Genomic DNA, 24,642 nt, shown 5'->3' with positions numbered 1-24,642 from the left:
GAAAGAGAAAGAAAGAAAGAAAGAAAGAAAGAAAGAAAGAAAGAAAGAAAGAAAGAAAGAAAGAAAGAAAGAAAGAAAGGGTGAAGTACAGGAAAGAAATAAGAAGGTGTTATCACAGATTCTGGTTTCTTTCCTGAAGTATATTTTTAGATCTACAAATAATTGAACTAATTAAGTGGAACACGTTTGACTTCTTTACTTGCGCCACCATTTTCACAACCACCCTAGCCGAACTTTTCCAAGCTGCCCCATGATTTCCAAAACAGGCACCTTTTTGAACTGTACATATGAGGTAACTGACACGTCACAAACAACAGAACATCCCTTGCACCACCATTTACATTGCAGCTGTGACAATATGAGGAACAGCTGAAGCTAACAATTACATTGAAGTGAAGAGCACAGTGTGAGGAATGTTTTCCATTAAAAGAGACCGTTCCACCTTCGCCTTCAGCACCACAGAAGTTCAGTGCGTATAGCACTTTCACTTTTAAGGACTTCTTGAGAAGAAAACTAAGAAGATGTAGTACTTCTGATGTAATTTATTTCCCTGTGCCTTGGACTTGTCTGTTGTAATTTGAAATTGAAATCTGAACCCAGGATCTAACCCAGTGGCAGCACCTTAATCACTCTACAAACATGATCTTGCTGCTGAGGTGGGGAGGAGATCCTGTTTGCTCACTTTTCCTAATCATGGCCTCTTCCTCTAGACCTGCACAACCTGCAGCCAACCTAGCCAGTTGCGTCCCACCAGATGGGAGCAAGTCACAATTCATGGCTGTTCCTAGTAGGCTGTCCTTGCATTGCGGAGTCAGAGTCACAAATTGTGCAGGCCCACCTCACTAAGCATTCCTGCAAAAGAAAAATGATGGGAATGCATCTTTGGAGTTAGGTTAACTGCTAATGGAAACTTAATTTTTTAATGGAGGGAAATATTCATGCCTGGTAGTACATTGCTAAGCATGTGTGATCCCATACCTTATGGCAGTGTTTCCCAACCTTGTGCCTCCAGATGTTTTGAGACTACAATTCCATGGTGATCTGTTTCAGCACTGTACACTGTGTAAAGGATCTGCATCTCACTGCTGTTGTTTAAGATTTGCTTTGACTTTATTTTTGAGCAAAATGTTCAGATTGTGCATCATTTTAAGACAACCTTAAATTTCAAAGGTAAAATCCACATCCAAGACAGAGTTAATTCATTGCACCTAAGTCACAGTACTTCTGCAATAAGGGGTTTGGTTTAGTCTTGAAAAATCTCTCTATGTATATAGCAGCCTTTGAGTGTTTACCTTGGAATGTGTGGCACATGGCATTTCGCTTTGGCTTAAACATTACTTGTGTGTGCGTTTTGAGTAGGGGGTGTTTAGTAATTTATTATGGCTCCCCTTGGGAAATCTACTGCAGATTATGCTGCACTGCTGTGATTTATCAATTCCACATTATTTCTGACTCGGAGAGCAGGCATTGTTATGCGTTTTCCTTCAGCAACAGATCACAGCAAATTTAATCATCAATCAAAGAATTTTAAAATATAGAAAATCGATAATGGTGGCAAGTACTCAGTCAGAAGTGAATGTATCAGAGGGATAATTGATTGCTTGACTGTGTCATAACACTTTTAATTTTATTGCTCTCCACAGGGTCAGGTTCATGTCGCTTTAGTTACTCAGATCCAAACATTATTGTGTCGTACTCCAAGAACAATTCTGCAGATTGGATTCAACTGGAGAAAATTAGGTTTGTTACAAATATTTAGCATTCTTCACTTTCTTGCATTGCTTTAAAATGTGTGATATGCTAAAAAAATAAATAATCTAAAATTAATAGGAAGTTGGTATTTTTTTCAGTTTTTCATATTTTTAAATGGTGTTTGTCCAATAGTGTTAGGAAAAGGCCTGCATAGCTCTGGGGTTTAAGTTACAGTACAGGGAACCAGAGTAATGGTTCTGACTGAAAGCATTTGGGGATGGAGGCAAATTCAATCAATATTTCTATGCAGTGCTTTCTCTTGTGATGGTACACACCAGTACACAGTAGTGACATCGTGTGTGTGTGTGTGCTGGCACCAGCAGCATTTTTATCAAGATATGCATACTGGCACCTCATTTTTTACCAAAAGAAAAGCACTATTACTGTGACCCATAAAATAGACTTTGATCAATGGAAAGGGGGCTTCAGAAGGATAGAACCTTCACATGCACATAGCTGACTCCATGTGCATAAACAGGCAATGATTCTGTGAAACATTCTGATTGCAGTAAAGATTCATTGTACAGTTTAGTAATGTGGCGCCATGAACTAAACTTCAGTCAATGGAAAGGGAGCCCCCGTACCTTGAATATATGTTGTCCACAGTTAGGCGTACTAGATTTCTGCACAGAGCTGCTGGTTTTGCAGTAATTGTCCTGCTTTCTTGTGATTGGAGTGATAGGCGATTGTGATTGGAGTGATTGGAGTGGAACTTTATCTGAGGACTAGGCTAGAGATCCAGGCAGACAGCTGTGATTTGTGATAAAGCTCATAGGCTTGGCTATGAACACACCCTTATTGCTTAAGAATATCACGAGGTTTTATTCTCTCTAGTGATTCCTTCCATCATATTCCCATAGAAAATTATTTTTATATATATTGAAGATTAATTATGTTGCAAACTTCACCCGTTCTTTCTCCCCAATTTGAAGCCGTGCAGTTGGGGATCCAAAATAATTGAATAGCAAAAATGGAAATTAAAACCTCTGCTGCCATGTTTACCAAGCTTTCTGTTCTATCAAAGGACAGGGAAGATGTATGGGTTTGGCATTGCCTTTTCACGGCTGTTTTATTACATTCTGAAAGTACTGGCGGTTTACATTTTAGCACGGCTTTTAATCTCAGCAAGGGCAGTAATTTTCAGCATGGCAGCTAGCTGCTTCAAATAGGACAGAAGACATAAAGCAATATATAGTTTCTTTCAATGGCCTGTCTTGTGATAAAGTTGCATCAACACTTCTTAAAATTACATGTTTTTGAAAGAAAATAGTTTTTGCTACAGCAGCACGAAGAGTTATAAAATGTTTGCTTTCCCTGTAACACATGCTATTATTTAATTTGAAAAATCCTAAGAAGCAAATATTGTATTATGGTAAATATTTTATGCATTTCAAGAGTGTAACAGGGAAAATAGAATTTTTCCCCCCTTTTTGCTCTTCTTGAGGCACAAAATCTTTGAATGCATCCATTAGCACAATCCATTAGTAGATGTCTCATTGAAATGAATGGCACTTACTGTCCCACCAATGAGGCAATTATTCTCTTGTAGAACTCTAATTCATTTCAATGGAAGATGCACAAGAAATTGGATAGTGCTTATGGGCACAGTACTGTTCAAAAGAAATAGTTGTGCTTTTGCACATTTTCAGTGCATTTCCATGGGACTTGTGCATGCTTGACCCATTGTTTCATGTCAATAAGCTAAATACTGGATTATCATCTTAAACAAATGGAATGTCAGTACATGGTACAATTTGAGGAAATGCACTTTAATATTACTGTCTTGTTGGTGAGATGCAACACACTGTAAATTATTGAGTTGTTTGATTATAAAGTATAAATAGTTTTAATATATATGTGTGTATCTCAATATCTTACAGAGCTCCTTCCAACGTCAGTACAATCATTCATATTCTATACCTTCCCCAAGAAGCCAAAGGAGAAAATATTCAGTTTCAGTGGAAACAAGAATATGTTCATGCTGGCGATGTGTATGAGGCCTGCTGGGCATTGGACAATATTCTGATAATAAATGCAGCCCACAGACAAATTGTTTTGGAAGATAATCTTGATCCTGTGGACACAGGCAACTGGCTGTTTTTCCCTGGAGCCACTATTAAGGTTTGCTAAATTTTGGTTTTAATTTGCTAATGTTTCAGGAAATACAATATTGGATGCCCAGTGTAGTTGGCTGACTAACACACGCTTTTTTATTTTATTTTAAATGAGATACAAGAGAAGGGATATATATATTTCCCTCTAATTATTTCACGTTGTCAGATAATTTCCCTGCCCCCATCACAATGCCAAATCTCTTGATATTTTATGTACTGGAGCTGTCATGTCAAAGGTCATCCAGCAGAAAATGTCTCGATGGTATCTGTTTAGCAGAACAGTACAGAAATGAATAGCGGTCTTATTCCTTTGTGTTTTGTAGCCATCCTCCCAAGCCGCGTAAATGGTTAATTATAGTTTTTTTCATTGCATAACCATTTAGTTTTCATCACTCTTCCTGGGATTTTGCTTATTTATTTCCTTGCTTATTTACTTACCTACTGACTCCATTTAATATTTCATGCTTTCAGTCGTGGAGTACAAACAAGGTAGCTAACAAAATAAATTAAAATAGAAATTAGAAAGCATTGTAAATCACATTTACAAAGATTAAAAGATAGCAAACAACAGCATTCTTTTTTGGGGGGGATGGGCATACCAAGAGAGAATTAGCATCCAAAAACATATTTGAAACTTCCAGGGTTTAAAACTACTAGTTGGAAGACTGGATGAGGCAGGGCTGGGGCAAGGCAGGTAGAGTATGTGTTCCATAACTGCATCACTCCAACTGGAAACATCCTGGAAACATCACCCACCTTGCTTCTGCAAGAGGGGGAACACAGAGCAGGGTCTCAGATGTTGACTGGAGCACACAAGTAGCTTCAGGGGTGCCAACAGGATTTCCTGGGCCCAGTACACTGTATATGGATTGGACCCTCTGCACCCTTCACCCACGCAATCTACTGACAAGAACTGCTGCTTATGACCTTTGGTTCCCACTCTGCACTCTGCACCTGTGATTTCTAGAAGTTCTCAGCATGCGACAGCAGCGACACCCCAGGAATGGCTTCAACTTGATGGCTAAACCAGGTGAGGGTGGCCGATGGGTCTCCAACCCTTGGTGAGTTAGGGACTTTCCCTGCATGTGAAGACAGGCTCCAGCGGATTGAGTGGTCTCACTTCAAACCATGGCTTGTTCTGGTAATCTTGGTTGCAAGGAGCTTGTTCATAGCTTAGCTTATTGTTTTGTTTTATTTATTATTTATTATATAAAATGTATATACTGCTCTATTGTAAGCGGGGGACCTCAAAACAGTTTGCAAAGATTATGATATGACCAATTCCAGCTGTAGCCTTTCATGTTGTGATATATATACTTAGTTGTGCATTCAAAACAACAATACAGTAACCAGGTCTTACCAAGGTTAATAACTGATATTGATAATATTCTTGGCGTATTTGGAGGAAACAGATATGGCCTGTAGTAAAGTGTAGCTAGTAAAGTGTGGGAGTAAATATGGAACTTTTGGGGTGGGGGATACTTCACAAGCATAGTATATTGCTGTAAGAAGAATTTAAAGCAGTGAAATTGTTAGAAATATTTAACATATGAAATTTTGAAAGCCAGTTATAATATTTTTATTTTACTGAACGTATTTCAGTTAAACAAAATAAAAGGGAAAATCAAAAAGGAAACAAAGAGTGCATTAAAAATTTAAAATAAAAGAAGAAGAAAGCCAATTATGCTAACCTTGCTTGTTTCTATTTGGTTCAATGCTTTCATAATATTTTTTATTTTAAAAAAAACCTTTTATTTTACTTTATAATGGCTATTGGCCACTATGGTTATGTTCTCCCTCCGCTGTCAGAGGCAATATGCCTCTGGATGCCAGTTGCTGGGAATCACAAGTGGGAAGAGTGCTGTCATGGTCATGCCCTGCTTGGGGCTTTCCTATGGGCGACTGTTTGGCCACTTGAAGACCTGGATGGAGAACTAGGTGGGCCACTGACCTGCTCCAGCAGGCTCTCCTTCTGCCCCTATTTTACATCCCTTCATTTTCCTTCCATCTCTGGCGAGGCCTATGCAACTGCACCAAGAGAGATCCCATAGCAGAATATAAATGTAAAGCATGCAGAGCTTAGTTTAGCTTAGTTGAATTGCTCTTGTTTAGCAGTTGCATGCAACTTACGGGCAAAGCTTAACAGCAAAAGTGGGTGAATTAGAGATTAGATATGTACTAAAAAAGTACCATAAAATGCTTGTCAAAGCTCATTTTCAAAAACAACAGAATAAAAAGGATGCATATGCCAGATAGGATAGTGGATTAGTTTACTAACCTTTCATCTCCCTAAGCCTGCATGTGGTTTTAGAGGATAAATTGTGTTTGTCAATCTAATCCCCATCTGACATTTGGCCACATTACACCTGGTACAGTATGGAGCTTGGCTCTGTGTATTTAACAGAATTCCATATAGATATTTCACTCCGGGCATGTTTTCTTCTAACACTATGGTTTTAAAGCAGGCATCCCCAAACTTCGGCCCTCCAGATGTTTTGGACTACAATTCCCATCATCCCTGACCACTGGTCTTCTTAGCTAGGGATCATGGGAGTTGTAGGCCAAAACATCTGGAGGGCTGAAGTTTGGGGGTGCCTGCTTTTTAAAGGGTATGCTGGAAAAATCCACAGAGAAACTGGGCCTTTTAAGCCGGTATGCCTGAAGCAGCTGCACAGAACACGCCTCGACAAGGATGGGGGAGTGAGAAACAGCTGCTATTTTTAATGTGGTTGAGGAACATTGGCTGCTAGGAAGGTGGATGGGGTGGGTAGAAACAAGAGAAATATTTGAGAACATAGTGGTGTGTTGTTTTTTAAAAAATGTATCCCATAATTATTCTGGTTTGTTTACAAAAATGCATCCTCATGTTAGCAGAAGGTATGGCGCTCTAGGCACAGCCTCCATAGACAACATTTGCATCAGAAGTCTGGAAATAGAGAGAAGACAAAGTATGGAATTTAATTAGGGCCAGCTTCTTTGTTCTCACTGAAGGTGAAAGTGGAGGAAGGGGCAGGGAGGCAAGCAGGCAGAAAAGCAGGCCTTGTATAGCCGTTGCTGCCTCCTCCCCATGGCTCACACAAGCCTTAGAAGGCACCAGGTGTGGATTCTCACCACACTTCCAGTCCACCACGCAAACATGCTCTTGCCCAGCCTGCTTTTGGAGCTAGAAAAGAGAGTAAAGTTGCATTCCTTGATTACACGCCACATTTCAAGATAGTGTGCTCTGTGCTGTGCATGTTCTAGAGGTCATATCTCTTTGTTTCCCAACCCAACGACTTAATGCTACGTTATTCTTAACTCTTTGTGAAAATTGATTTTAGTTTATTAGGTTGTGTCAGAGGCGCTGATGTGGCTACTCTAGAGTAACGACTCCTCGCAGCATAGTCTTTTTAGACTTTTATTAAGTGCTGATTATTTACAGTGGTCAGAACGATCTATATACATGCTTACGGTGAGGTGTCAGAACCTCCGAATGGAGATTGGTGCGTTTTCTTCCAGCAAAGAAGCCTTGGGAGACCCAACCTCTTCCCCCTACGTTTGCGTCGCAATTCCGGAGTTGGGGGAATTGGCCTTCCCCCCGTGCTCACACCTTCCTGTCCCACCTGGGGCATGGGCTCCGCAACCTTGCCTGAGCCTCGGACACCACTTACTGACTCTCCGCTGGAGGCAGAGCTCTCCCTGCTCTCCCCAGCGCTTGGGGATGGGCTGGAACTTAAGATGGGAGGGACTTCCCTGTATCCCTTGTCCCTCACAGGTTGCATTAAGTAAAGTTATCGTTCCTTAATTGCTACAGTCAAATGTTATCAGTGTTATTTTTCTGGTGGGGCTTTGCACATACAAAGTGTAAAAAAAAAAGTACTGGGGAAATTAACCTAGAGTCAGGAAGAAACAATTAGTAAGACTATAGAGAACCAGTGAGACTCAAATGCTGCAGGACCTGGGAGAGCTCCCAGGCATAGCAGGAAGTAGATCTGAACGAAACCCAAATTGGTGAGTGTGTGTGTGTGTGCGCGCGTGCGCGCGCAAAAGAGATGAAGCAGAAGGCAGAATCTTCCCCACTTCTTATTTGCAAATGCTCTCCTTGATTACTTTGGTTTGTGTGTTTTTTTATTTTAAAAGTTTTATTAATTATTAATAATTCATACAAGCAATATAAAAGTTATATTATCACAGTCATCTAAAGAATCTTTTGAGCTGTTTCCCCGACCCCCCCCCCCCGACCCCTCAGCCAGGTAAAAACCCAGCAGTAAGCCTGGCTTTGTAGCAAGGGAAACGAGAGTGGGTATTTCTGGGGGAAATTAGGAAGCACAGGAAGGGTTATACTGTACTTTAAAGTTGACTCTCCCTTGCAACTGCTTCCCTGCGGCCCACATGGTAATTCAGTAACTGGTGATTACCCTTTAGCAAGTTCTCCCTGAGACTCTGTGTCTGACGGATTTGAAACCTACGAGATTCTGGCTCTAAGTCATTATCAGGGAGATCACTAGCAGAGGGTTCTGAAGTCACATCAGCAATTGACACATGTATCAGAATGTTTCTGTAAATAATGCTAAAATAACAAAAAGTTTCTAATGCTTGAATTTCAGTGGTAACCTGCAGTAGGAAATGTACAGCAGAAAATTAACTGTGGTCTTAACTATGGTTAATGGAAGCCACAGTTTAAGGTTTTTGGGTGATGCACTAAACTGTCGTTCATCTAAAACCGAAGTGGAAGTTTCCTTTCTCCTTGTGACCATGCCGGAGACTTTCCATTAAATGTGGCCAAGCCATGTGACAACACACATTTATATGTCAAGCATCTATGTGGAACAGGCATCACAGATATCTCTAGTGGCCTCCATGTGATAGTTGTGTGTTGGAGTGGGGAAATGACCATTTGTAGATGTCAGTCTGTATAGCTAGTTTTTGTATCTAGGGTTAAATTATATAGAAATCTAGCATGTAAGAAGTGATTAAAATCTTGCTTTACTTCTTGCAGAGTAGTTTTTAATCCTAGCTGGGTATTTCTTTTAATTATGGAAAGAGATTCATCCTGAATCACCCATACTCAAATCCATGTAACCACTTAATTCTGAATAACAGCAATTAGACTGTTAAGTATGTTACTGTGCATAGATTTGAGTTTATGATCATTGGATCCTTCCATCAATCTGCTATCAGATTTAAAATCTAAAAATTCCAGTCACTAGCATAACTCATTCCCAGCAAGAAACAATATCTAATTTATGACTCTGCAGACAGTGCCATTTTAATTAATTTTCTCCATCCTAATTTTTCTTTCCTTTCCTCCTCATGTCTAATCTGTTTGCATTGCATAGACTTTAATTTAAACACACACACACACACACACACACACACACACACACAACACCCTCTCCTCTCTAAGGAGCAATCTGAAGTGGCAAAAATAATCACTTAAAATATTGCAGCCATAAAAAAAACCCGGCTGCTGTTGAAACAGTGCGGTTTCAGTTTGCCTACAAATGGTAGTTTGCCTTCTGTTTTAAAGTGCCCTTTGCATTTGTATCTAATGCAACCGGCTAGCCAGGCTCTTAAAAAACAGCAACCCTCTTTTCCAGCTGGGTGGGCTGAGTGACATCCCCTTAATGGGGGAAATGGATGACTCTCCACTCATGTAAAGGTGCAAGCACGATGGGCAGATTTCTCTCCATCTGCCACCAGCCCTTTGCAAGCTGGCACCACCCAAATGCCCGATATACTCATTCCAGTGTAACCAGTCGCCAAAAAATAAATTGTGAGGCTACAGCTGTCTGAAAGAATCATCATGTCCATTAGGCCACTGAGAGTTATTAGGAAGAGGAACATCAGTGTTTTTTATTATTATTTAAGCCTAATTAAATGTTGGTAGAGGAGACAGCAAATGTTTTGAAAGCCCAGAGGTGAAGTCACTCATTCAGGAGCATCCTCAGGAAGATGCAACCCTACAACTGAAGCTCAAAATCTGTTAGACTGAGGAATTTAGCACGGATGTTTCCTGTTGATGCCTCTCCAACTGGCAAAGCTGCATCACTTAGTTACACTGTGTTCTGCTTGTCAAGCAATGAGAAACTATATAGCCAAGGGAAAGAGGGGGGGGGGGCAACCAGGCTTATTGATTTACAGTTATAAGCATAAAAGAGCATGGAAAAGAGACAGAGATTTCAAACCTTAGATGTATTGCGCTTTATTCATCTGTAATGAGACTTTTGGCCTGAAAAGGGCGAAACAGTACATTCTACCAGTTTCACTACCCTTCTTTATTTTGATGAAAATTTAATGTGTCCCCTTTGGCACTGTTTCTATTCCTCTGCATTTGTAAGATGGCCCTTTGAGTTGGAAGAACTGTAGGATCAGCAGCCTGTTTTGACGACTATCTGAGGTGCCTTGTGGCCTTGATCAAGTCACTTGGTTTCTGCTCTGTCCTGCATTCCTGCGCTTGTCCAGACACAGTTTGGGTGCCATGCTGGACCAGTTCGCACAGACATTCAGCGCATGGGCAGCTGCAGTTTTCAGTGATCTTGTGCAAGATTGGCTTTTGTTACCAAATCAGAGCTACAGCTTTTCAAATAAGGGTTTGTTAACATTACTGCTTGCTGCAGGTCTGGTGTGCTCCCGTCACAGGTTTTATTAAGGCAGGTTCACATGGCATTGGCCACAATTCATGTGTATTCTGTTGTTTTTCAAGAAACATTCCTCTTTAATGCACTTTCCCTCAAACCAGCTTCCATCCAATTTGAATACAGAAGCAGCCATTGCACAGAGAAAGAAATCAGTGGATGAAGATATTCCCACTCCTGCTCAGTTGTGAAGAGCAGTGAGAGAAAGTGACTTGCAAACTCAGCAGGGGGAAACAACATTGCAGCATTTCAAGCCGCTAATGTAGACTTAGCCTAAGGAAAAAGCCCCTCAGAGGTCCATGGGGATTTATGCCATTTACTTTTGAGGAATTAGGACTGGGGTGCTGAGGTACACCACCAAATACATTTATCTGTAGGTTTATTCATTTATCTGATTCCCCCCCTTTATTCTGTCCAGCTGGTCAGGGATATTGTTTCCCTTCTTGTTCCAGCAGCTTATTGATGCTGTTAGTCAACTTCAACATGGAAAACAACATAGGATGTTTGCAAAAGTCACTAAGGAAAGTCCTGTGAAATTGTCCTTTATTTGTATAACTAAAACAAGTGTATGGCATCTGATTGTTTGTATTTTCTTTGCTTGTTTGTGTTTTCTTCTGCTTGCATTACATTCCTTTGGCCTACCTCAACTAACATTTACAGCAACCCCCGATCACTACTGATAAAACAGTTCTCAAAACAGGCAAACAAAATTACAAGATATTGTCTTTACCTGTATCCTGTTCTGTCGGATTTTTCTGAGATTCAAAGCAAACTGATTAACTGACTGTCTCCCAGAGGATTTTCCACCATTGTTTTCTATTTGTGGTGTCAACCAGTAAATTATCTGCATTTTTCTTTCACAAGGAAGGGCTTTTCCTACTTGAATTTGCATGCTCTGCTGGCAAAACTTGGATATCTTTCTGGCTGTATCTCAAATGAGGCCGGATTATTGGTTTGGTGATTAGTGTGGATTGAGTATTCAGATAGTTAGACAGCTCAAACTTCAGATTGAGGGTACAAGTTGCATGCATTGTACATGTGTAACCTTCACATGGTGTTGCTGTAGCCCCATTGAGATGATCATAGAGGCTTAGGAGCAAGACCCAGGTTCACTTCAAAGCATTTGCTTAGCAGAAGGGCATCATGATCTTGTCACCTAGAGCACTCATAGCTTGTGGTTTAACATTTTATTTACTGTGCTACAGAACCATTTGTATTTGACATATATATATATAGATATTAAGTGTTACAACTTTTAGCAATGTTGCAGATAGGGAAAAGTATTGTTGGAAGCAGCCCTACAAGTGACTGAATACTGACAGTAATTTATAAATTATTCAAGATACATATAGAAGAATTAAGTGCACATTTTCTCTTTCTTTCACTTTTTGGTTTAGCTTCTGTAATCAGCCAGTTGCTAAATAATTTAATGGCTTTCTCAGAGTTGTCGAAAGCTGCTGTTACAAAACCGATTTAATAGATACCTCCTGCATGCTCCTTTTATCTGCAGCATAGCTGTCAGTCAGATGGGAATGCAATTTATTTCCATGGAACAGAAGGCAATGAGTTGAATTTTGCCACAACGCGAGATGTTGATCTTTCTACTGAAGATGCCCAGGAACAGTGGGCAGAAGAGTTTGAGAGCCAGCCCAAAGGGTGAGTGTTATAAAGATGCATGTGGCATTACTCTCGGGGTTGGGGGGAAATCAAGAAGCTTCAGCTGAGAAGCACTTTTTCTTGCTTTTGGCAACATATGTCTATATTGATAAAATACTGTCAGGAAAGTGTTTCCCCCTCTAAATTTTAGAGATGAATAAGTCAAGAAGGGTCAGTGGCTCCAAAATGATATATTGAGTTTTTTAAATGTCTCACTTTTCTATGGCAAAATCACTGCTATCATGAGCAAAACTCTAACACCCAGTATTAACTGACAGTGAATCTTGAAGAAACATCTTGAGATAATTCTGCAATTAAGTACCTAGAAAGCATCTCTCAAGTTGCAACCCATATACCACTGGAATTATATATGTACTTCATATATTTGTGCTCATTCCCATTGTTGTTTATGGGACTAACACCACAAATCTTAATTTTTTTCCATGTGGAAGTAAATTTTACTGAAGCAAGCAGAGGTTACTCTTAAAAAAATAGGATTAAGATGTAGAGTGTTGCCTTGGTGGCTTGTGTATTGCAGTTCAGCTTCACCATGACATGTGAAATACATACTATAACAATGGTGGCCAGCATTTAACTTTCCTCCAGATTTCAGATTATGATGGTAGTGGTGATGATAAAGACACAATTTTGGCTGATTATAGCCTGTTCTGAATATTTAATTGGGGAACCAAGTAAGATTTTCATGGGTCTATGAATGCTTCACATTTAAAATTAAATATTCAAAATAAACTACAAGCACCCTCCCCAGATGCAACCTGACCGACTCTTTGCATCCACCTCTATCAGGCCCCTGACTCTCCCATATAATTTCTCTACCATTAATGTGTCGGTCCTGGCCTCTTCTCCATTTGTGCCATCTTTATCAGTTGTAGACCAGGGCTCATGCTGTCTATATAAGGGAAGGTGCCTAGGATATTATTGACCTGGTATCAGTATTCATTATTAAGAATCATTGCCATCCACCCCTTATTCACACATAGTATGATGAGTACGGTACTTTAATTCTGTGGTCACATGCTGTTTTTTCCACAGGATCCCTGCCTCATTCAATGCACAGGATGGACGCTGTTCAGAGAATGGGTAGCTATTCAGTATTTTTTCCTATCCTCTTCATTCTTTCTCTGGCGCTTCCAGGCTTCGTGTTTCCTTTATCTCACGAGGCAGTGATCCTGCTGGCTAACAACTGGATGTGATCATCTGGTCAAATACTGTGACTGTTGAATAGCAAAATCAACTCGGTTCGGAATCTACTTCATGTCATAGTCTAATATTTAGGGAATTCAATTCTGATGAGAAAACCCTCTAGATATGTTGGGTGTAGATGGTCTGGGTGAAGCAACGTGAGAGGTGGCGGGGACACAAACATTTTTAGATCCAAGATGGTGAAGAGGATAAAAGAAGAGCTCATTGCAAGAGCCAGACTTGGAGTTCTAAACAAAAGGAAAAATGTCAATGTGAATCGGCATTGCCTCAAGAAAGCTGCAAATACCAAATGTTGTCTGAAGGTACCTATGTCTAGAGGGATGCGGGTGGCGCTGTGGGTTAAACCACAGAGCCTAGGGCTTGCCGATCAGAAGGTCGGTGGTTTGAATCTCCGCGATGGGATGAGCTCCCTTGCTCAGCCCCAGCTCCTGCCAACCTAGCAGTTTGAAAGCACATCAAAGTGCAAGTAGATAAGTAGCGGGAAGGTAAACAGCGTTTCCGTGTGCTGCTCTGGTTCACCAGAAGTGGCTTTGTCATGCTGGCCACATGACCTGGAAGCTGTACGCCGGCTCCCTTGGCAGATAACGCGAGATGAGCGCCGCAACCCCAGAGTCGGTCACGACTGGACCTAATGGTCAGGGGTCCCTTTACCTTTACCTAAGTCTAGAAGTGTGTTTTAGCACACACGCACCCCAAAAAACCTCCACCCTGATTACATTCAGTGCATTCAATGTTCCTTGTGTATTCCTCACTCTGATTCGACTTCATAATGTTGCCATGTAGCCTTGTCATGTGAGAGCAGGAGCAGATAGTGTTTCATATCCTCACTTTGGTGTCCTTGAGGAAACAGCACCGTGCAGCGTAAGTGCTGCTGCTGCTACCCAGGCCATGTGAGCAGGGGGCTACTGTGAAAAGGACAGGTATGGTCCCCAAAGCCTTTAGTTTGAGCTAAAAAAAAGTTCTTAAACCAACTTTCAACCTAACCATGTTTTTTTTTCTCCTCCTTTTGTTGACCACACAATTTGACTTTTGTTGTGCAATTCTCCTATGCCCTGGCCTACATTTCAGAGTAAATCAAGCAGTAACTATAGTCACTGGTCCTCTCTTCAGATTTGTTGTTTTTCCTGCTCCTTCAGACTCTGACCCTAGTTGTTTCCCTGTCATTTTTCACTACCTGACCTGATTGGCACTTCTGCCTGCAAAGTGTCTCTGCTCACATATTCCCTAGCTCTGTATTGTTTGTATCATTTCACTCTCTCATTCAGCACCTTTTATTGCTTCTTTCTCATTTATCTGTTACCCCGCTGCTATTTGCCCACAATTAAATACAAACTGCATTTCCTAGTTACAGGTAGGTAGCTGTGTTGGTCTGACGTAGTCGAAACAATAAGTTAAATAAAAAAATTCCTTCAGTAGCACCTTAAAGACCAACTAAGTTTTTATTTTGGTATGAGCTTTCATGTGCATGCACACTTCTTCAGATACCATGCACACGAAAGCTCATACCAAAATAAAAACTTAGTTGGTCTTTAAGGTGCTACTGAAGGAATTTTTTTATTTTTTATTTTACTTCGACCCAGACCAACACGGCTACCTACCTGTAACCAATAAGTTAAAAAAATCCTTGCAATAGCACCTTAGTTTGCCATAGGTATGAGCTTTCGTGTAAGCTTTCCTTACATTTTTATAAGAAGGAAACTGTTATGACCTGCTAACTAATATATTTGCTTTAGAAGCCAGTGTATGACAGGCTATTGCAGAATAAATGAGTGCAATATGTAGCAGATTCAATATATAGCCTTCAACAGTGTGTAATGATGTGTTCCAGAAGTTATCCTTGGTGTGAGAATAGGTATATTGCAAGCACACAAGAGTGCTCCTATTTTCTCTCTGTGAAATATTGGAGGCTATGCATTATGTGTTGTTTGCTCTGTGGAGATGCCAAACACTAGTTGGGAATTGCATGATGGTTTGTCTTGTGAACTTTTAAACTTTCCCTGCAGCCCAATAATGTTCTCAAGCTTTAGGCACAATGAAGTAACTGAAATTAACCAGTTATTGAAAATCCAGATAAATGCCAGTACCAATTAACCCCCTTTTAATTGCAGAATACATCCCTAATAAGTGGATCTTTTGTGAATGCTGTTCCAATTAAACACCAGCCCCTGCCACTCATTATCATTAGTCCAAATTGGTTTCCTGGGAGTTATCCCAATAAAGTAACAATCCTGATTAAGTAAACCCACTTCAGCACCTCTTAGGCACCTTGCCTTTGGAAGAGCCCACAATTACAGGCATGCAAACATTTGAAATTCCACCTTGAGAAACTAGTTTGGATTGTATTTATATAGTATCAGCAATTTTGTGAAGAAAGGAAATTATGTAATTACTGTATGATTAGAATGTCCCATGTAAGGAACTGTCTGCAATGATAATAATGATTTGCACGGATACTTAATTTTTATTAAGTATATGTATTATTAGGTACATCTTGAACTCTAAGCATTGAAAAATATTTGATACAGATTGTACCAAATGTATGTACATGCTACTTTATGCAATGTGGATTAACATTGGCATGGTTCAAGATGTGTTCTCAGTGAAACTGCAACTACATAAAAAAGAGCCTCCTGGATCAGGCCAGTGGCCCATATAGTCCAGCATCCTGTTCTCACAACCAGATAGATGCCTATGAGAATCCAGTAGCTGGGTCTCACATATTGTGCATGATCCCCACATATACAAACAACTGAATGAATGTTTTGAGCTTTTCTGATAGATCAATGCTCAATGGTGGCAGAGGCATTTTTTCTCGAACGTGGAACCCAACTAGTGGCTCCAGCTATTCCTCCATCCCTCCCAATGCCGATAGCTTCCATGTGCTGCATGGTGGAACCAGCCCTGTTCTTGCTCCTAAAAATATGCAGAACCTGCTTTTTGAAGGTTCTTTGTAGTTCCAGGATGTTCTTGAAGGTATGGGTGCATGTCCTAGACAAGTAGTGAGTAGACTTTAGACACGTGGAATCTACTGTCCGGTGCCAAAAAAAGTATACCTTCAAAACATTATTATTGTCTTTCTCTCTAACCACTGAGAGGCCTTCATAAAATGTTACTGCATTTTCTGCCGTTGCTTTCCAAGGAAACCTACCATGTCTGAAGCTCTTTATGTCCTTTGGATAAATGGAAGACGATGTCCTCAAATGTCCAGGAACCCATCTGGGAGGCACCAATCTAAGACTTTTAGATATAACAGATATAACAATTCATTTATAAAAGCAAAGGTGTTGCTGTTGGTATTTATCATCATCAGTCTGAAGAGAACAGGGGGGGGGGGGAAACTTCTCTAGGCAACCTATGCTTTTGCCATTGAGAACCCAGATGATGCGAGTGTTATCTCTTCCATGAACACAAGATAGTGAGCCTTGTGTAATTAGATTCCCTGCTGTGCATCTTGTGCAGCAATAAGGGGGCTCACCCATTTGGTGTGATGTGGGTGCTGGCTTGTGAGGCCCCACATTGCTTTTCATGAGTACCTGTGGGAGGTCCGTGCCTGATTTCTCCTTTCAACATGATCCCAAAGAGACTAAAATGGAAACTGCAACTAAAAAGGCAAAGGAAGAATTGCAAGATGAATGGACTGCATCTGTACTTTAATTCACTGCTTCTCCACAGCCTGAGGTGGCTGAAAGTTTTGAAGGGATACAATTGCCCTCTGTGAAAAATCCCCAGCTAAATCATTGCAGAGCAGCTTGCCACTGAAGACTGGTCTGCACTGCTTAGACACCTCAAGAATACAGAATATATATATATATATATATATATATATATATATATATATATATATATATATATATAGTGCTCTCTCAATGCCGTATACTAGGTAAAGGGTCATCAAGACTGACAAAGAGGGAAGACAGCTCTAATTCTTCCCTCAATTCTGCTCCTTAGTGGCAGTTAAAATGCCTATTCCATCATTGCTTTTTGCTTATTCTGAACCTTTCCATCCATCATTGAGGCCATTGCCAAGAGTGGGACAAGCAGCTTGGTCACACAATGCATAAAACCTTTTAAAAGGTTTATAATATTCATAATAATTTTTGTCAAACATATAGCTATTTTCAATGATGAACATATTTCAAATCTTGTCATGCTTCTTCTTCTTCCTCCTCCTCCTCCTCCTCCTCCTCCTCCTCCTCCTCCTCCTCTGCTTTGGACACTGTTATTGGTGCCCCTCCACCAAAAAATCCTGAATATGCTTTAATTAATTAATGTAAGTTTGCTGCTTTTAGGACCAAGGGCCACTTTACATGACCTTTTAGCTATAAATTGTAAGATACGTTTATATATTTAAAGACATTTGTACCCCACCTTTCTACCTCAGATGAAACAGTTAATACATTAAATATAACAACATCACAGGAGACCACTTATAATATGAGAACAAATATTGGTAGTAAATCAGGAAGAAAAACAAAATACATACACAGCAGGCCTGAACATACTGTCATATTGGCCATGGTTTCCTGTTGAGTCTATACTCAGTACCAAGGATTGCTTCTACATAATGTGTGAAATAGCCCTAACTCTTACACTGGCTCCCATTGGAGTACAGGATCAGGTTTAAGGTGCTGGTTTTGACCTTTAAAGCCCTATGCGGCTTGGGACCCTCGTATCTACGGGACTGCCTCTCCTGTTATGCCCCGCGGAGGACCTTAAGGTCCACAAACAATATTCTGGAGATCCCGAGCCATAAGGTGGCTAGATTGGCCTCTACTAGGGCCAGGGCTTTTTCAGTATTGGCCCCAACTTGGTGGAACGCTCTTTCACAGGAGACCAGGGCCCTGCGGGATTTATCATCTTTCCGCAGGGCCTGCAAGACAGAGCTGTTCCGCCTGGCCTCTGGGTCGGACTCAGTCTGACCCCTGCATTTTTCCTCCCTCATGGCTTGAATTTGACTACTCAAAATGAGACTGCATTTTAAATTTTAATGCTGTATTTTAATCTGTATTTTAATTAATTGCTTTTTATGTTTTATTGTAATTTTATTGGTGCGAGTCGCCCTGAGCCCGGTTCTGACTGGGGAGGGCGGGATATAAATAAATTATTATTATTATTATTATTATTATTATTATTATTACATCTTGGCTAATGTCTTCAGGTGGGATATATCTGGAGCTGTAATCGGCACTGAATGTGGAACCCTGGAATCAGGTTCATCAGCTGTTTTTCTCAGAGATGGAGAGAGAAAGCTGTGCACTCCATATATGGACACTACAGGTTACGGAAATCTGAGGTTTTATTTCAGCATGGGTGAGTATGAGCCATTAGTATGTTTTGGTATGTCCACACTCGATGAGAAAAGGTTATTCTTTTGGAGAGTGGGTTACAACCAGTCAGTCCTTCTGTCTGAGTGCCTATCCTTTTCAGAATCTGTGCAGCTCTTGATCCTCACTGCCTCGACTATCCTTGACCCTTGGTTTGGCAGGCTTCCTTCCAGCATTTTCTCACTGTCACTTGCTACTAAGAATTCACCAGAAAGCAGTTGTCACAAGTGCTTTTGACAAAACTAGAATGGGACCTTCCATAATGGGACTGGATCTAGACATGTCAAAGAAGCGATTTAGTTAATCACGTTGTAAACTCATACAGGGAAATCCAGTAGGGAAAGACAGGACTCCACAGCATCATCTTGTGTCACAGTGTTATATTGCATATAAAAGGTAAAGGGACCCTTGACCATTAGGTCCAGTCGCGGACGACTCTGGGGTTGCAGCGCTCATCTCGCTTTACTGGCCGAGGGAGCCAGCGTTCGTCCACAGACAGCTTCCGGGTCATGTGGCCAGCATGACAAAGCCGCTTCTGGCGAACCAGAGCAGCACACAGAAACGCCATTTACCTTCCTGTCGGAGCAGTACCTATTTATCTACTTGCCCTTGACATGCTTTCGAACTGCTGGGTTGGCAGGAGCTGGGACCGAGCAACGGGAGCTCACCCTATCATGGGGATTCAAACCACCAACCTTCTGATCAGCAGGCCCTAGGTTCTGTGGTTTAGACACAGCGCCACCCACGCATATACAACACATATAAAACACTTTTTCCTTACCAATCTAGCTGAGTCCTGTGTCTTCTGACCTCATAACTCTGTGCATTTCCCCCTCCAAACCCTACAACACTGGCTGGTGGGGGCAGAAATATATGCTATATAAAGACATCAGGATCTGAGTAAATTTTACTACCTAGGAGGAGGTAGAAAACTGGACCTGTATTAATCATAACATCGAGTTCCAGCTTCTGTTTCTACTTCACCTGCTACATTTCCAGTGGGATGGGAGGTTTATGAACCTAGTGTCATGGCTAGAGTCAGAGAGAGTGTTTTTGAGGAGCATATTTTGCAACAGAATTGGAGGCCAAAGGCTCAAGTTGGTTATTTCTTAGTGTCCCAGAAGAAGAATCTGTATTTTAAAGGTGTTGGACAGGGCTTGATAGATATACTGGTGGTCACTCTTCTTCCTCCTCCTTCCTCCTGCATTTTGTGCCTACCCATTTTTTCTAGCAAGTCCGGTAATGAGCTATTACAATAATGATTTGCCTGTGGTTTAAAAGCAACCTCACCCAGACAGAAAAGTATTCTGTACAACCTCATGCTGAAATGCTTTTGGAAATCTTGTACGGGTGGGACTTCCACAAATGGGTGGTTGTTACTTTGGTTAACACTTTGCGAAGACAGCAGATGAGATAGCAAGCAGGGGGCATAGATACAAAATCAGAACCATCTGTCTCTCTTAGTAAGAGAGCTGTAATTACTGGAGTTTTGTAACTCTTTTTGGTAGTGGGAACCCACAAGCAGAAGATTTCAATGGCAAAATCACACACTTTGTCTTTGCGACACTTTTTCCAGGAATGTTGTTTTGCAAGCTCTACAGATCAGGTAAACTACATGTGGAGCTTATTCTTTCAACACTGTGTTCATTAATGTGAAATGGAAAGACAGTAAAGGAAACAGAATAAATTTGCTTTTCCGATGAAGCAGCCTTTTATGTCAAAAAGAGTAAACAGCCTTTCTTACTGGAAGTGGAAGTTCTCTGATATTTGCTCTGAATTGTCACGTCTCCTCTGTGCTGCATAATGTACCAAAAAAAAAAAGCACAGGAAGGGGAGATTTCTGCATTTCCAGGTCTTTCAGGATATGCACACCTGCATGAAAAACAGGAAAGACACTTTAGTCGACCTTCTGAACTCTTGGGCAAAGCTGTTGGCTCAGCAAGAAAGACTGTAGACTTTTATGATCACACTGAAAATCATTGTGTGAAAATTACTCGGTTGAGTATTCAAGTGGGGGAAATATTAGGAGGATGGAAGTAAATTTTAATTTGAGTTTAAAATATAGGAGCTGAACTGCATCCAGAATAATCCCACAGAACAATCTTGTTGGGACTGTAAACGTCAAGCTGCAGATAAGAATCTGCATGCTTAAATACTATGTGAAATCAACCTTTCTGCATATAGAAAACCAGCAGAACATTATGAAATAGTCAGGATAACGTGCTTCTTTTCTACACAGAGTGGCTTTCTTTTCTTTTTCTTTTAACTTCCAAGCATGTGGTTCTCTAGGGACCCAGGTGGCGCTGTGGTTAAACCACTGAGCCTAGGGCTTGCTGATCAGAAGGTCGGCGGTTCTCCTGCCAACCTAGCAGTTCGAAAGCACGTCAAAAATGCAAGTAGATAAATAGGAACTGCTACAGCGGGAAGGTAAACGGCGTTTCCATGTGCTGCTCTGGTTTGCCAGAAGCGGCTTTGTCATGATGGCCACATGACCTGGAAGCTATACGCCGGCTCCCTCGGCCAATAATGCGAGATGAGCACGCAACCCCAGAGTCGGTCACGACTGGACCTAATGGTCAGGGGTCCCTTTACCTTTACCTAAGTCTAGAAGTGTGTTTTAGTTCTCATCACTCTTTATTTAAACCTCATTTTGGGATGGGTGTTCTATTGCTGCATTTGCTGCATTTCAGTGGCCTTGACTTTTGTTTCAAATGTTGCACACGTCAACTTAACAATGTTTGGCAACTGTCATTTTCATAATTGTTTGTATGTAAAGTGAGAAGATTTTAACATACAACTGACTGTTAAATAGTTAACTCCACCAATATACACATTGCTTCAGGTGGAAGCTGTGAAGCTGGACAAACCCATGAAAGTGACGTCATATTGTATGCAAAGATTGAAGGAAGAAAAGATCACTTAAATCTGGATACAATGACCTACACTTCTTATAGGGTAAGAGTTCAAAACAAATCCTGAAGGTAGCACAACTCAGGTGACAAATGCTTGGCTCCTAAATTGATCCTCCATTCATATATCGGGAACGGGGGGGGATTTCCACCAATTCCCTATTCCTCTGTACCCCCTTCCTGTTTCCTAAACTATTCCCAAATTTGAGGCAAGTTTGGAGGAGCCTACTCAGGTAAAAAGACTTTCGAGGACTATTAAAATAGTTGTGAAATTAGCACGATGGTGATTTATAAAAATTCTTGGAATTGTAGTTCAATAAGATGGCTACGAATTCTGTTCATCCTTGCCTGCCTAACAAAGTTCCCAACCTCTGTGGGAGTATGAGAATGACTCTTGGACCTATTCCTGTAGTATAGGCACAACAAAAATAACATACAGTGCCCTAATTCAAACACAAGAGAATAGAGATGACTAATGTGCAAGTACTGCTTTTGGAACAAACATTTTCTAACACAGTTTGTATATTTATATGTAAGAGAGAGAGAGAGAGAGAGAGAGAGAGAGAGAGAGAGAGAGAGAGAGAGAGTGTCTATATGTCTCTATCAATCAGTCTATAATTTATCAGTCTATAATTTATGTATCCCACAAATAAAACACAGAAATAGAGTATAGAAATGTAATTAACGTGATTTCTGTTGAAGGTTCCATCTTTGGTTTCGGTTGTCATCAGTCCAGAGCTGCAGACTCCAGCTACCAAATTCTGTCTCAAGCAGAAGAATCATCAAGGGCATAACAGAAATGTCTGGGCAGTTGATTACTTCCATGTCCTGCCAGTGCTTCCTACCACTGTAACTCATATGATACAGTTTTCTATTAACTTGGGTTGTGGAACTCACCAACCCGGCAACAGGTAATTGCATTTATTTATTTTTTAATGTAATTGTTTATTTCTTTTAACAATTATAGCTTTTTATCAAACTGCCTCCCTGTGCTCCTTGGTGCATTTATGCAGGGCTAGTGTTAGGATCTGAGGGCTCCTGGAATGGGCTGAGGTAGCAAGATAAGCAGAATGAGGGAACATAGTAGGAGAGAAGAACAAAGCTCACTGGTAGAGTGTGATTGGCAAGTAGAAGGTGCCAAGAGTGATCCCTGCCATCTCCAGTTGAAAGTATTGAGCCCCTTTTGGGGCTCATGGTCACTTTTAAGAAGTTTCAAAAAAATGTGAGCACCATCACAAAATGGCTGCCATGAGGCCTGGCTAGTCACAAAGGACAAGTAACTTGTCCAAGTAACGGAGTACAGGGAAGAACTTAGATCTGCACCTACAAATACACAACAACTCCTTTGAACTCACAGCTTTCTGCTGTAAACTTGAAAACAAATGCATAGATGGGGTCTGAACCACAAACATAAAATTGCTCATTTGAATCCATGGTTTTCTGTTCAATGGAACACAATTATTTCCTCAAATCGTTTCTAACTGAACTCACTTCCCCAATCTCTTCCTCTCTTTTTTTCAGGATTGCCTCCATAGCTCTCTTTCACACGCAACCCCGCATATCCAAGCTTGCACCCAATTCATCTCTCTCTCTCTCCTTCCTTCCTTCCTTCCTTCCTTCCTTCCTTCCTTCCTTCCTTCCTTCCTTCCTTCCTTCCTTCCTGTGGTCCCATCTGCTCTCTTTCGGCTCCACCAACACCTCATCTACACTGGTTTTGTCCTCCCTATTTGGCTCTGGCTTTCCCCTTTCCTACCTTCCCTCCCATGGCCCCATCTGCTTTCTTTCTGGGTCTCACCAGGTCCCATCCACCTCTGCATGCAATCCAAGTCACACCATGTGTCAGAAATATTAATGTGAGCCAAGCCACATGTGAAAGACAACAGCATTCTGTAGGTTTATGTAAAACTTCGGCATTATTTTCTTCAGCTTAAGACAATAAAAGCATAAGATAGGTTTGAAAGTTTTGGCCAACTTCTGCAGATGACGTCTTGGGAACCCTTAGTTGGCCATATGTGTTCTACATATGCAAATGTAGGTGTTCTGTATTTTGGTAGACTATGCTCAGTAGAGATCTACAGTTAGAACAGTCCTTTTAAAATGAATTTATCTTTTAAGGTACAGGTACAAGCATAATTTCCTGCTTCATAGTAGAGTTTTTCAATACAGTCTTTGATCTTTTTTGAAAGATCTCCTTTCAACTCACATAGTGGCTCCGATTCAGGGAGTTTGTTTTGCTTTATTCGTTTTTTAAAAGAACTGCTAACTTCCCACAAACCTCATCTACATTTCAAAAATAATTTCACCATGCAAATATCATTGTCCACCAAAGCATAATTTTTTTAGCAGTACTATCATTTCATGACTAGGAATATAGTAGAATATGGAGTAAATGTGGTCCTCAAAGGTATCCATATAATTTCATCTCAAATGAAATCACTGAAGCCTCATAAGCTATTTTAATTTACATTTAAAATATCACACACACAATAATTGTGCGGAAAGACATTCTTCAAGTAAAGTCATATTCCAACTAAATTATTCTGAATTGGATAAGCCATGTGCTGGCTATTTGGCGCCAGGCTGATGAATTATTAATTTGTTTTAATGCTTCATTTGCAGAACTTAAAATGAGGCTATTAGAATTAAACTGCGCTGCTTAAATTATTCTACACAGACATTTTTCAAAAGGCTACATTTCTTTCAATATTTCCCAAATTAGTTGAAAGCTCACAGAATGTGACTTGTGCTTATTCCAAAAGTATGTACTGAAAGTGCTTCTATATTTTTTATAGTGAGTGGCAGTAAAATACTTTAAAAGTTCAGAGGTCAGGTGGTTCATGCTGAAAGAACTTTGGATTAACTATTGACCACTCACAAATACACTCCTCGTTATGGACGTTGGTGGAGATGGTTGCAGCAGGGCATTCTTGGGTGACAAAGATCAATCTGGGTTCCGGTCTGGCCTTGGGACCAAGCTGACCTTGGTCACCTTTACCTAGAACTGAGCAAGGGAAGTACAACCTCACTCCTGCTTCTCAGTCACACT

General features: G+C 40.7%; 1 protein-coding gene across 2 annotated transcripts in view; it reads left to right on the top strand.

The window, feature by feature from the left end:
* The window catches only part of RELN (reelin), a 307,444-nt gene that overhangs the window by 162,920 nt on the left and 119,882 nt on the right, over positions 1 to 24,642 (top strand). The window contains exons 9-15 of one of the 2 annotated variants that reach the window (XM_035127390.2): positions 1,644 to 1,740; positions 3,633 to 3,873; positions 11,994 to 12,139; positions 13,193 to 13,240; positions 18,522 to 18,673; positions 21,530 to 21,642; positions 22,299 to 22,507. In XM_035127390.2, coding sequence (XP_034983281.2) covers positions 1,644 to 1,740; positions 3,633 to 3,873; positions 11,994 to 12,139; positions 13,193 to 13,240; positions 18,522 to 18,673; positions 21,530 to 21,642; positions 22,299 to 22,507 — 1,006 coding nt within the window. The remainder of the gene's footprint in view (positions 1 to 1,643; positions 1,741 to 3,632; positions 3,874 to 11,993; positions 12,140 to 13,192; positions 13,241 to 18,521; positions 18,674 to 21,529; positions 21,643 to 22,298; positions 22,508 to 24,642) is intronic. The other variant, XM_035127392.2, reaches the window with a different exon arrangement.

Source organism: Zootoca vivipara, chromosome 10 (genome assembly GCF_963506605.1).
Source record: "Zootoca vivipara chromosome 10, rZooViv1.1, whole genome shotgun sequence".
In the NCBI taxonomy this organism is placed as follows: Eukaryota; Metazoa; Chordata; class Lepidosauria; order Squamata; family Lacertidae; genus Zootoca; species Zootoca vivipara.
This window is presented reverse-complemented; position numbering and strand designations above follow the sequence as displayed.